The sequence below is a fragment of the Rhipicephalus microplus genome, chromosome 3, assembly GCF_043290135.1.
Source record: "Rhipicephalus microplus isolate Deutch F79 chromosome 3, USDA_Rmic, whole genome shotgun sequence".
In the NCBI taxonomy this organism is placed as follows: Eukaryota; Metazoa; Arthropoda; class Arachnida; order Ixodida; family Ixodidae; genus Rhipicephalus; species Rhipicephalus microplus.
Window position 1 is genome coordinate 211,199,033 of NC_134702.1, and position 13,114 is coordinate 211,212,146.

The 13,114-nt window shown below is 43.5% G+C and overlaps 1 protein-coding gene across 2 annotated transcripts in view; it reads right to left on the reverse strand.

Annotated features, from left to right (window-relative positions):
• Positions 1-936: 936 nt before the first annotated feature.
• Positions 937-13,114, reverse strand: part of LOC142804119 (phosphatidylinositol 4,5-bisphosphate 3-kinase catalytic subunit beta isoform-like) — a 92,332-nt gene continuing 80,154 nt past the window's right edge. For both annotated transcript variants that reach the window (XM_075890702.1, XM_075890701.1), the window contains exons 15-21: positions 12,957-13,075; positions 11,855-11,964; positions 10,926-11,004; positions 8,709-8,882; positions 6,596-6,713; positions 2,119-2,264; positions 937-1,322 (exon numbers count right to left, since the gene is read on the reverse strand). In XM_075890702.1, coding sequence (XP_075746817.1) covers positions 1,055-1,322; positions 2,119-2,264; positions 6,596-6,713; positions 8,709-8,882; positions 10,926-11,004; positions 11,855-11,964; positions 12,957-13,075 — 1,014 coding nt within the window. In that variant the 3' untranslated portion in view covers positions 937-1,054. The remainder of the gene's footprint in view (positions 1,323-2,118; positions 2,265-6,595; positions 6,714-8,708; positions 8,883-10,925; positions 11,005-11,854; positions 11,965-12,956; positions 13,076-13,114) is intronic.

Sequence of the window (13,114 nt, forward strand, 5' to 3'; positions counted from 1 at the left end):
TTATATCATGAGCGAAAAAAAAGGGGGGGGGGGGCAGGGTTCTGATTGACACGTTATCGCGGCAACAATGAGCGTGCGGCTTGTGTTCCCAACAGCAGGTGAGAGCTTCTACTGGCAGTGCTGTCTTCGCCCCCCCTCCCCCCCCCAAAAAAAAATGGTGCCGAAAGTGTACTTGCATTGGCCGTGTTCTCTTACACCAGCGTTTTGTAGAGTGAATACTGTGGCTGCACCGCAGAAAACTTGGTCACTTAGCAAGCGCAGGCTTACTGCAAATATTATTACTCATAAAAGTGCTAAACTTGCTTCATAGTACTTTAGGATATGTTGCTATTGCATTCATTGTTTCACCCTTTTAGCGAAACTATGATTTTTTGTCTCTACCAGACTCACTTGAACTCACACTCAGCACGATATTAGTCGCCCGGACTCACTCAGACTAAAACTCACAGCTCAATCATAGTGTGATGAGTCTGAGTGAGTCGACTCATGAGCGATTTTGCCAACTTATCGCAGGGCGGCGCGTAAGGGTGTTTGTGTTGCTTGAAATCGCTTTAAGGTTGCATATTTGTTTACAGCGTAGACGAGTAGAACAGAACTTTGGGAAGGAATGTCGTGAAGCAAGGTAATGCGTTAGTGGTGTCATGCTATGATTTTTTAACTGTCGCAGGGATCATTTACTCCTGAATGAAAACACTTGTTTTGAAAAAAAAATTACGCTGAAAACGTAGATGCATGTTGCCCTTTACTTGATCAGGCAAAGTTACTGTTCTAAAATAATGGTTACTTTTACCTCAATAATAAATTATTAGAGTCTGGTCATGGAACTATCCCATGGTGCTGAAAACTGATCATGTCAGCAAGGAAATTTTATCCTGTAACGATCTGTCAGTGACAGTTACGTAGCTATGGAAATAGTGCATACATAAAATTATAAAGTGCTTTAAAATGAAATTATATTTACTGAAAATTGAAACTAGTACAAAGGAAATTGCATTGCAGTGCGATGAAGCACGAGTTTTTGTATTTGGCACGTAGTCAGTGCGTGGCACTCCAGTCATTTGTTGTCCTTGCTGATGTTGTGCGCGAACCAGTTGATACTCGTGGTCCAGCTGTTGCTGAGGGCCTCCTCGAACTTGGCGCGGAAGTGGGCCAGCGCGTCGCCCTCGGAGTAGTCTAGCACTAGGGTGTCACGCAAGTAGTCCAAGTCCTTCTCCGAGGTCAGCTCGGGCATGCCCGTGGTCAGCATCATGGCGAAGAGGGAGATGATGAGCGACCCGTGCCGTCGCAGAATTATGAACGCCTCCTCGCACAGCTGCTGGAACCTGCGATGTCGCGATCGAATTTTCGTGCCTGTGCTGATTTCGTAAGTGCGCTGATAACAGTTAGTCGGCCTCCCATTTGGCTGACTAATTGTTATGCAGTAAACCTGAATTTTGAGCGTAATATTTATTTGAGAGCGATAAAAGAAACTGAGGAAGAAGTTCTCAAAAAACACTGCGTGGGAGGAGTAACTACTGCACACACTGCAGTGTTTGCGGGAGTGTCACTGCACCGTATTTTTTACGTCCATGTTTACATGCAGACGTTCAGCCTTGAATGTTGTAACTGGACTATGTGTAAAAATGCAACTCAAGTCCCTCTTATGACCTCGAAAGACAGGCATATTATGATGGTGCCTGGTAACATGTATAAGTAGAGGAGATAAATGTGAACTTTTTGGAACAACCAGCAAGAGCGAAATGAACAATATCTTACGCGTAATTCAATCAAAAGAGACTGTTCGGAATGTATTTGACGAACCATGGCATTAAAACACAAAAAAATTTCACGAGTATAGTTTATTCAATTCGTGATTTCATGCTCAGCTGAGTGATGCGCAAAATTACGAGGCAGAGGGCACCCTAAAATAGGAAAGCCCGTGCGTTAAAATTTTTCTACCAGATTATTACGAATGATTATACGCGTTGAAAACACTGGTATATATATAACAAAAATATAACATAAGTTATTTGTGCAAACAATCACTTTTCTGCCCGAAACAGCACACCGTGCCCTGAAGGGGGTCACGTGGGCTACTTGAGCCTGACATCTAGTATAGAATGAAAGGACACTGCACACCTGTTAAACGAAGCGCTCTTGTTGCGGCGTCCATGGGTGATGACGTGTACAAAGTCGTGCGTTAGCACAAATGGCACCCGCTCCCGCTTGATGCCGAACTTCTCTTTAAACTTTCCGAGGATGTGACCATAGTCAATGTGGAAAAGCTGCGAGAAAACCAGGGTCGTCTTTGAATCAATTATTCTCTCCACTAGGTGTACGTACACAGAAACAAGCCATTTACACTGCAATTACATATAAAAAGGCGAACGCAGATTACTATCGTTGTACCTGCTTCCTATATTCGTCAAATTTCACGTCAGAATTGCTGCCAGCAAATTGCCCAGTCAGGATAAGCAAGAGTTAAATACTACCGTTAACTGTGAGTAGGTACTGTGTTATTTTCTGGCTTGAATTTAACGGGCAACGTAGGCAAGAAAGCTTAATTACTTATGTTTTATGAAACCTAATTGCTTAAGATTTATGAAACTTAGTTCTGCTGGCAGCACCTTGAATTGAAAACCATTACCAACTGTAACGTTTTTTTTTTTTTAATTCAAAGTACGCGCATTGCCCGTTCACGTGTAAAGAACTGATTTGTGTGATATCTTCTTATGCAACACAAGAACCTAACACAAGACAAAAGACTGTTTCAACATCTGAGTAAACGTGTCGTGCTTTAATAAGCATTCGCATAAAGCAATGAAGTTGGTTGTTAGGTTTCGTTACTTCAGTGAATAATTCATTGTCTTCCTATGTGTAGCTACCTCCAACTCACTTCCCTATCTCAGTTGTGAAAATTTATTCGTTTGCCATTTTGTATGTCCATGTGTAGGGCTAATGAGCTGCTCTCTTCGAAATCGGCATCCAACCTACAAGCATGGTATCTTGATGTGCGCTGTTCTTTTATACATATCCTGTCAGCGTTCTCCTTAACGACTTCGCGCTACCTCGCGCCGGGTCACATGAGGTAGCTCTGTACCGATCAAATGACTATGCCACCAGCAGTGCTGCTTCAAACCCCCAGGTTTAGGCGCACATAATTACTCCGAAACCTACATGATTTGGCCGCATATAATACACACACAAAGTAAAGAAACACTCAACGACAAGCACTGGCGGCACTTCCAACTAAAGTAGACCGGGCGAAAATCCAGGCTTAAGTAACAACATACAGACATGCGCAGTCTTCACACAGCCTTACGCTATACAGCTATCGAACAATCTCTCTTCGATAAGTACAATGTCACCGACGGTTCTCTGATACAATTTTCACCTTTCTTTTTAATGTAATATGCGTCCATCAACTCACGCGCAGTTTTATGCCTACTTCTACCCAGAATCTTAACCTCGTCAAAACAAGGTACACACCCGCAGGCTTTACAATGCATAGGCGATTGTGCCAAGCCATCTTTCATTAAATTTATTTCATGCTCCCTAACCCATTCATTAATGCAGCACCCGGTAGTCCCGATGTACGAGTTGCCTCAAGAAAAGGGAATCTCATAAACAACGCCTTTGGCACATTTCCCGTACATCGTGCCATGTTTCTTGCCGTAGCCCTGGCGGCTCGCCTCCACCCCCCGAGCAGTTCTCGGGCACAGCTGAGCCAGGTTTATGAGCGCGGAAAAGGCGACAGGTACCCCATACCGGCCTGCTACCTTTTTCAAGTTGTGGGAGGACTTATCAATATAAGAAATCACTGCAGGTCTTACGCTTTCAGTTCCTTGTTCCCCCGTGGCAGATCTAGTACCTTTCCTTTTTTTTACTGCAAAAGCGCTTCGTAAAAGCCCGTAAAACTGGCTCAGCTGTGCCCGAGAACTGCTCGGGGGGTGGAGGTGAGCCGCCAGGGCTGCGGCAAGAAACAAGGCATGATGTACCGGAAATGTGCCAAAAGCGTTGTTCATGAGATTCCCTTTTCTTGTGGCTACTCGTACATCGGGACTACCGGGTGCTGCATTAATGCACGGGTTAGGGAGCATGAATTAAATTTAATGAAAGATGGCTTGGCGCAATTGCCTATGCATTGTAAAGCCTGCGGGTGTGTACCACGTTTTGACGAGGTTAAGATTCTAGGTAGAAATAGGCATAAAACTGCGCGTGAGTTGATGGAAGCATACTACATTAAAAATAAAGGTGAAAATTGTATCAGGGAACCGTCGGTGACATTGTACTTATCGAAGAGAGATTGTTCGATAGCTGTATAGCGTAAGGCTGTGTGAAGACTGCGCATGTCTGTATGTTGTTACTTAAGCCTGGATTTTCGCCCGGTCTACTTTAGTTGGAAGTGTCGCCTGTGCTTGTCGTTGAGTGTTTCTTTACTTTGTGCGTGTATTATTTGCGGCCAAATTATGTCAGTAAGCAAGTACCAACTAGGCCAACAATCAGTATTGTTACTCCGAAACGTTCCAGGAGGTATGACAGCCACTGTGCCTCACTTTGTGGAGCACCCATCGCATTGTTCTAAGGTCCCAGGTTCAGTGCCTGCTAGCGGCGAGTTATGTCTTTGTCCACTTCCAGTTATTCACATTTACATTACATTTACTGCTAATCCCTACTCTCCTCAGCTTCATTGTCTCTTCACATTATTATTGTGTCTACCAAAGAAAAAGGAGCCCTTCATGATAAATAAAAAAATAAAAGCTAATGTGGTAACTCATCTTTTCACCTCTGAGTCATCTCAATATAGAATAATTTAGCAACGTTGCTGAGGTGTAAACTTTCTCTCTTGAATTGAAATTGTTATTGAAAGGGCATCTGTCAAATTTTATTATGTTTTTGGTACTTCGTAATTTCTGTTGATTTTTGCTGCAAATCATAGAAATTCTTTTTTATTTGCTCCATGCCTTTTTAATTTTTATTGTGGTTTTTACATTCCTTTCTTTTCGTGGTTCAGACACCTGATAGGCTTTGTTTTATTTATTTGCAACCTTAACCCTGGCTTGCATTGCAGTAGTGCACTATAACACCTTATATTTAAAATTTCTGCTGTGTAAAAATCTTTTTATGCCATCGTGAACATTATTGATTGATCGATTGATTGGTTGTTTAATTGATTGACTGATTGATGCACTCACTAGATACTTATGGTCTCACATGGGCGGTTGCTTAATTGTCCGTCAAACAGGACACGTGTTTGAACTTTGGATAAAATTAGTCGAGGCTATACTATCCAATCGCCATGCTGTGTCGTCTCTAGCATTATGTTGTCCATTTGCGCTTGAAAAGTTGTCACAGAAAACACTACATCCTGTTCTGCCCGGCGCAAAATGTGCTGAAGGCCTTTCTGTACTTGGCCTTTCTGGCCTTTCTCATTGACGTATGGGATCGTCTTTCTCTGCGAGATGCTATATTTGCCGCATGTATGCTTTGAATTTCCCCAAGCCTTCTGTGCTTTGGTGTCACCTGGAAGTGGCACGCCAGATTGTGCTCCTTCATCCCCCCCCCCCAAACACACACACACAAACATGATTTTTTTTCTAGCCATGGCACACGAATCACAATGTAACACACCACGACCGCACCAGCTTGGCCGACCGCCTATTTACCTCCTCAAAGAGGTGCTCCTCCTGGAAAAGTTTCTGCCTATGCACCTTCTGCAGCGTTCTTTTTATCTTATTTTTTAACGTAGCATAAGAGCGTGTCATTGCTGGCTAACAAAACTAGCTTCACTAGTTGGCACTGTTTCCATCCCTGGCACACCATCGTACTTCAAAAAAATATCGCTAGATGTTGAAAAGCTGCATAGCTCCTGCTGACGTTGTTCCACGTTCTCGTCAGGTCGGTGTTTATAAACGTGTGCAGAGTTTCTGAAGCGAGTCAGTCTAGTTGAAGGTTCAAACATTTTTCAGCCTCTGAAAGAATGGAATGTAAAATGATTTTAGGCATGTGGGTGATACACTATGTCGAGTCTACTTTCTTTGTCCAGTATAAGTATGACGATATGTCCAACCTCCTCTCATGCTTGGTGTGGCTTCGCTTAAGTGATGTTTCACCCGTGCTTTGTCAAGAAAAGACAGCTTGAATGATACATCCTGGGGACCACACAGCTTGTAAGCACTATATGCACGTTTGTGCACATTATGTTTTTTTATGCAATAAATAAAATCGTCATTTACAAAAACTTGTGGAAGACATGACGCCCGCATGGGACTTGTCGACACTAACAACGGACGCCTTCTTTTTCCTATGTCACAAGATGGCCTTCACCAAACGGCACTCTTAACTGGTCCCCTTCTCACGCGTTAACTGTTCGGCAAGCCGCTTAGCTGTAATGATTGTAAGAGCACAGCTGGCCGGTGTGCTCTTAATATGACTATCGTGCATCACCTACATGATACTGAATGCTTTTTTATCACGTATGCAATGACTTCAAAGTGACTTTTGACTTCTATGTGAGTTTTACCTAGATTCATTCAATAGATAAATTTAGCGTAAGCACAACCTGACCTGCAGGTATAGAGATGGTCCTAAAGTTTCATTATGTGGTGTGGCTCACCTCTCCATTCGCCTTGATCATGATGTTGTCACTGTGGCGATCTGCCACACCGAGAACGTAGGTCGCCACGCAGTAGCCGGCACACGATAAGGTGAAGTTCTCCACCGCTTTCTTCAAGCTGCAAGGATTCAGAGAGCTCAATGAGAGAGTGAAATAGTTAAACATATAATATTAACAATTCATTTTGTTAAAAATCACAGGATGCCTTGTTTGTATAAATATTGGTATACTAAATTGAAAAGAAAGAAGGATGTTCACACGAAAGACTGGAAAACGCAAGGACAATATTTCGTCATATGGTGGGAAGAGGGGGAGGGGTGCACATAGCATCATTGTGCACGCACTCAAAACGCACAACCTCACTACCAGGACTTCATCTCAAGCCACTGTTGACCAATCGCAGAGCAAGAGATTGGTGACCCTGGCTACCCGCTGATGAAATTGCTTACAATTTGGTTTTAATGAGCTCATCTAGTAAAAATTAAATGCAAAAACCACGCAGATAGAACTACCCGAAAGGGGATCTAACCCTGCATGCCCACTGGCGTTGGTCGTTACTGTAACACACCAGCCTCTCTTAAGTTATGTGGAAAGAAAAAGACAGGACGCTGACAAATAGTGTGTCAAAAGTATAAGAAAAAGAGGTTTTGGCTTCTGCACAAAAGCCTGGTTAACTATACTTCTGAAAACACGTGTTTATCGGCAATGTATTACCACCAGCATATAAACATTCACCTGTGGGATGGCACGATGCTGCCGAAGATGACAGCGAAAATTTGGCAAAGATGCCCGTATAGTCGATATCATCACACAAGTTTGAACATGAAAACTTTGTTAGCGCGATACAGTTAACGAGCTTGTTTTGCCGAAATTCTGGCATCGGCGTTGGCGTCGGTATTGGCGTCGGCGTCGTTGGTTCTGGGCGAAAAAGAATCGTGGTCAAAAAAACGAGAACGATGCATTTAAAAGAAATTACGAAAATTTCCTGGGTCACAGTGGGGACCGAACCAAGGCCGCGAGTCTACTTGCGAATACAGCGAAAAGACCGTCCTCTGCTTGGAAAAGCACTGAAAGTAGCTTTCATGCTTTACAAGCACACTTGTCCTGTATACGTGCTTCCCAATGCAACATAAAATTTTGCACTAATATTGCGTGGTGCAAGCGCCCATTGTCAGTAAAGCACGAGAACATGTTATTATCATTATGGCTTCATGCTCACTCACTATACAAAAGTACACACGCTGCTGCGCCCTTAAGGCCACGTAGTGGGTGCATAGCAAGTTCGAAAAGATTTCATGCACAAAGTATTTGATACACGCACTGGAAACAGGATATCACTATCGCGTTCAACGCCTAACGGTGAAGCTCTAGGGCCCCCCATTTTTTTTACTGTTATTCCTAGTCGACAAAGAACGCAGAAGCAGAGGTGAAACGCACACCTGGTGAAAGTAAACTTAACCTCGTAAGTATATTTTGGAAACATCCGCAAAAACGACCGTGTACGCATAATTTTATATTTTGGAGTCGTACTGGTCAGATCCACCTTATATTAAGACGTTATGTATTTACCAAATCGTGGGACTGAATAATGGTGCACTCTGTTCTATCTCACTGCTCTGTTCTCTTTCTCAAACGTTCCCTGTGCACTGAAAAAGCAAATTTCTTTCAAAATGCAATACCAACCAGCCCAAGTAGCCATCTTTTGAATAATGGTTTGTTTCTGAACTTTTACAAGTGTACGCACACTACAGTTTTGGCATTTCGATTGCGTGGAAATGTAACCACTTTCACTAGAAATTGAGCCCAGATACTCCGCAATATTGTGGCACCTCTGCGCTATTACGCTGGGCACGATCGCCTACAACCCAGCTTTATGAAAGAACTGGTGCTTTTGGCGCTGTTTTATTACATGCGCACCACGACAGGTAAGACATTTGATTTCCTATAGTGAACTAAACTTATCAATCATTCGAAGTCTTAGGCTCTACGTGCACAGAGCATAGGAATTTATCAATCTTTGTGTTGAATATTATAGACAGTAAGTTTCCAACTCATAAGCTCAGGCCACATCCGTGGTACACTAAGCTACCGTAAAGGGTCGTATTATGCGTACCTCTCGGGTGTCTTGTTGTGGTCCTTGATCCACGCCAAGAGCGAGCCTTTTTTGAAGGCCGATGTGGCACTGGAGTTGTGCAGCTTCTGTATGTTGGCGATTGTGTTAGACCGGCGCACCACCTCGATCAAGCCTACGTTGTGGTCCGTGGACAGGCACTGGTACGGGATCATTCTGTTTCGAATAGGAAGGAAAGCAGGCAAAAGGCGTACATAGCGAATTGGAACATCAGCGCAGCATCGTTTGTCACTTCTTGGCGCAGGTTAACTATGCAGACCTCGAAAAGAAAAAGCATTTTCTTTAGCGGGTTGTATAGCTTTAAATTCGATTACATTTCTTAGTCGGGCTATGTCAGGCATCCGTCGGGATCCGTCCAACACGCTCTTCTATAGCAACAGCTGCATGCGCGCGCGTCCTTAGCAATTGGAGACTCCCCCCCCCCCTTGTTACGCTTCAGCGTCGGTAGCTGTCCGCAACAGCTGTGGGCACACGCGCTTATCCTGGCCCCTAGCCACCGGAGCCCCAACATTGACATGAACGTGCCTTGCCACCGCCTCAATGCAGTGCGTTTGAAACGTGTTTGTAGCGTTTGTGATGCCAGCGTTTGTGTGACGCTGATAATATGGCCGTCAGGTACAATGACAGGTCCAGTGCTTCGCCGCTTCTTCTGTCACCGCTCGCTGTCTTTCCTCCTTGTGCCGCACTCTCCCATCTGATGGAGTAAAACAAGCGTGTTACTTTCGACCATTCGCTGGCTGGGTGCCTATCAAGGCAATGGCAGAAGTCGGTGAAGGCAACATATCTGACATCAGCGGTACCCTCTTTCGGCGCAAAAAATTCCTTCGCATTTCCTCATGATTCCCTTCAGGGAGGTGGGGGCATTTACTGTTACGGCTCCTGCACACGGTTCTAGGCATGCGTATGCAAGCAAAATTTCTCCGTATGCCGATAACAGCGTTCGCGTGTCGCAACACATTAGTTAAATAGAGTTCTTCTACAGCGCTGATTGTGCAGTAAAATTTTCCCCAATGAGGCTTGGCACCGGGTCTACTAAGTCAGAGGAACAATTAGATAGGTGAAGCGTAACTTGCCCATATTCTAGTAGCGATGAAGACCACGCTGTGACTGAACATTATTTTTGCAAAGCTCACCACAAAGCAGCGTAGGTATTAAAAAAAAACAAATTTCAGCTCGTATGAAAGAACGAGCATTATAAAATCTTCTTTTGTAATGGTCACATACGGGGAGGAGGAGATATGACACACTACTGCCTATAATCTCGAAGGTGTTCACGACCAGTGAAAGGTCCTCACTGGTCCTCGAAATTTGGAAGCATTTGATTCAGTAAATGTTCGACAAAGTGTATATATTCGTTATCTTGTCATATGAAGTTCCCGCCTTGTTGTAAACTAGCCGTTTCTGACCTGACACTGACTAATTAGAGAGAAATCACAACGTGAAAATATTCTTTTACTGTTTTCTTGTCGAACATTGTGAGTTGGCCTCCACGTCTGGCTGAAATCAAATGAATCAGGTAGTTTGCATTTGTTAATTTGGCGCTATAGTGACAACCGTCAAAACACCCCTCATATTGTCAATAATGTTCCTCGTACAGCTTTGGGAGAGTCAAAGAAAGATAAATAGAGCGTATGTCTTGGTGTCTATGGGCCTAGCTTTGGAAGGCTTACAAAGAACTGTTGTGGACTGCGCTGTTTCGTCCTAACGCCTTGTAGTATAGATACAGGCCTTGTAAAGAAAACCCGAATAGGCAGTGTAATAAGTTTAGACATGTCTTATTTTGTCTTTCATGGTTTATTGTTACTACTTCTTTGCCGCGAAGCAGCAGAGGAGGAAGGTATGGTTTAACCCTGTTTATGGGCCAATCTCTAGCGTGGGTGTGTTCTACTCTTCTCTACTCTACTCTACTTTACTCTAAGGGTCATAGTAGCGTGGTCCACTCACTGACGCCCACAACGTTAAAATGTTGCTGCCTATTTTATTTTTGTTTCGATAGTGCTGTTACGGCTTCTGACAGAACTCACGCACTGTCGGGTGCAAAGTCGTATGGTAGAACTTGAATCTGCATGCGTTCAGTTTATCTCACGCTTTACCATGCTACGAATGAGTCAAAGTGACTTTATTCGGCGCCTACCTTGCATTATTTTCATATAAACAGAATCTTCAGTTTATTGGTAGCATAAATAATGGCCCACTTACCTAAAGTCATAACCCTCGTCCTTCCAGATTTTGTCCATAATGCGAATCATTTGCAGCGTCAGCATGTCCTGCCGCAAATCTGTTAGGCAAGAATACAGGGTTGTTCAGCCATACCATGTTCAAGCGGAACGCCATATATGAAGAATTTTTGCTGCTTGTCTTTTTTATAGCTCAACAAAACGTTTACTGTGAGCAATTACATTACCCTTACATGTTGGGAAACAATGAGTAAAAGAGTCGTGGCAATATCACTGGTGAATAAGATGTACCTAATTTACACTGACATTATTTGAAGAAAACTTCTTTGTCAAGAGAAATAGTTCAATTGAATGGAAACGAAGCTAGAAGCTGCAAACACAGCATGTGTTTTCTTTAGCTGTTGAAGTACATATACTGTTTTTACTTGATGTTTAAAACGCTTACTGCAAAAAATCAGCTCTAATAACTTGATAAATTTGTTGAAAGAAAAATGAAACCAAAGCGCAGGCAAGACAATACACAAAAGAATACAAGGAACAGAAGTAAGTACGAATACAGCTAGCTTAGGTTTCGTAATTTTTAGTGTCATTGGCCGGTCGACTTCACTATTAACGTCCCCACAGGCCTAAAAACTTATTTTAAAAACAATGCCACGTAAGACGTTTTTACGAATTGGGCCTTATTATTTTGTCTCTGTAAACTGCGCTGTTTATCATTATGTGAAAGTTGTCATAAATGTCATCATTAATAAAGTTATGAACTAAGCTAACTTTTATTGCTGCCTTGAGCAAAATTGCTTTAGGCTTCCAGATAAAACGGTATTTTTGATATTATTATTTTCAAGACATTTGAGCCTGCCGAACGCAGATATAAACGTGGTTCAAGAAAAGCTACTGTTACATTACTCAGTTTGGATTCGCATGAAATATATACAACTTTGGATTGCTTACCGTCACCGTATTTGAAGATGATTGCAATGTCTTCCGCGGCGGAATCACTGTTTTCGAAGACTAGCCAAAGTGGTTTCATTTTCGAGTCCATAAACCGGCATTTTTCAGGCCTACAAGAAGTGGAAGAAAGCAGAGAAGAACGCCAAAATCAAAACTAAGAAAAGTATTTCCACGAATCACTAAAACTGAACGGATTAGACATGATATCTTGTGCGAGAATAAAAAAATGTACGGGTATATATTTACTAGTTTTCTGGGTGCGAAAAAATGGAAACAATTTTTTCTATGTCAGCACCACGACACGACTACGACGCAAGGTGGCTTGGGCCGTTTGACAAACAACACGGTATTCAGCGGTTACTCGAATCAGTTATTATCTTTATAAATGCTGTTATTGCCTGCGCAAGCCAAAAAGTGCCAACTGTCTATAAAAAAAAAACACGCTGTGGCTTATCAGACGTGCCCATGAACGCAGACAGTCTGTGCAGCCATCGCGCCGAGTTTCCGACCCCACGGGCCGAACGCGAGCAACAAAACTGGCTAGGGGCGAGGAATGCAGGGAAGGACAGTCAGCTCCAGTGCCGTGAGGTCTGTGGATGGGCGAAAGATGCAGTCCACTTTTAGTTAACACGCACCCTGTGAATATTCGTTGTTCAACTACGCCTAAAATACATCTCTAAGCGACACTACAGTGCAGCTGAGCATCCAGTGCATATGTATAAGGCATGGCCGGTGAACGGTTGTGCAGAGTGAATAGTCAGTTAGTTGTTTCCATAAGAAACTCGCTAGCGGACGCTGCCTGCGTCGGCGCTTCCTCTTGTGGGCTAGGGTGCGTAGTAGTTTCTTGAGAGCAGGTAGTTCAGCGTTCAACGCAGAAAGAGCGTTTCCATAGTGAATGCGTGCCGCTCGCTCCCTCTCGTCACGCGGCGAGTCGGGACGAGAGAGCGAACTCTCTTTTGGAGAAAGGCGGTGGTCTCTCATGCTTAAGAAAATTGACTGTCACGACCGCAGCAGCAGCAGACGACGATGAACACCGACGTACTCAAAATATTGAAGTAATGTTCTAAACTGTGAACATGCATGAATTTGGATGAAGCCTCACTTAATGCAGCTGAAGACGTGGCAGGGGTCTAGCGGGCTGCACAGGTTGCGGAATGTGATTCTAAATGTCTCCTTTGACATGATCTCCTGCATCGAGGCCACCAGCTTCTCTCGGCTGTCCTGTCTTGACATGGTTCATGTGAAGAGGTTAAAAAGAGA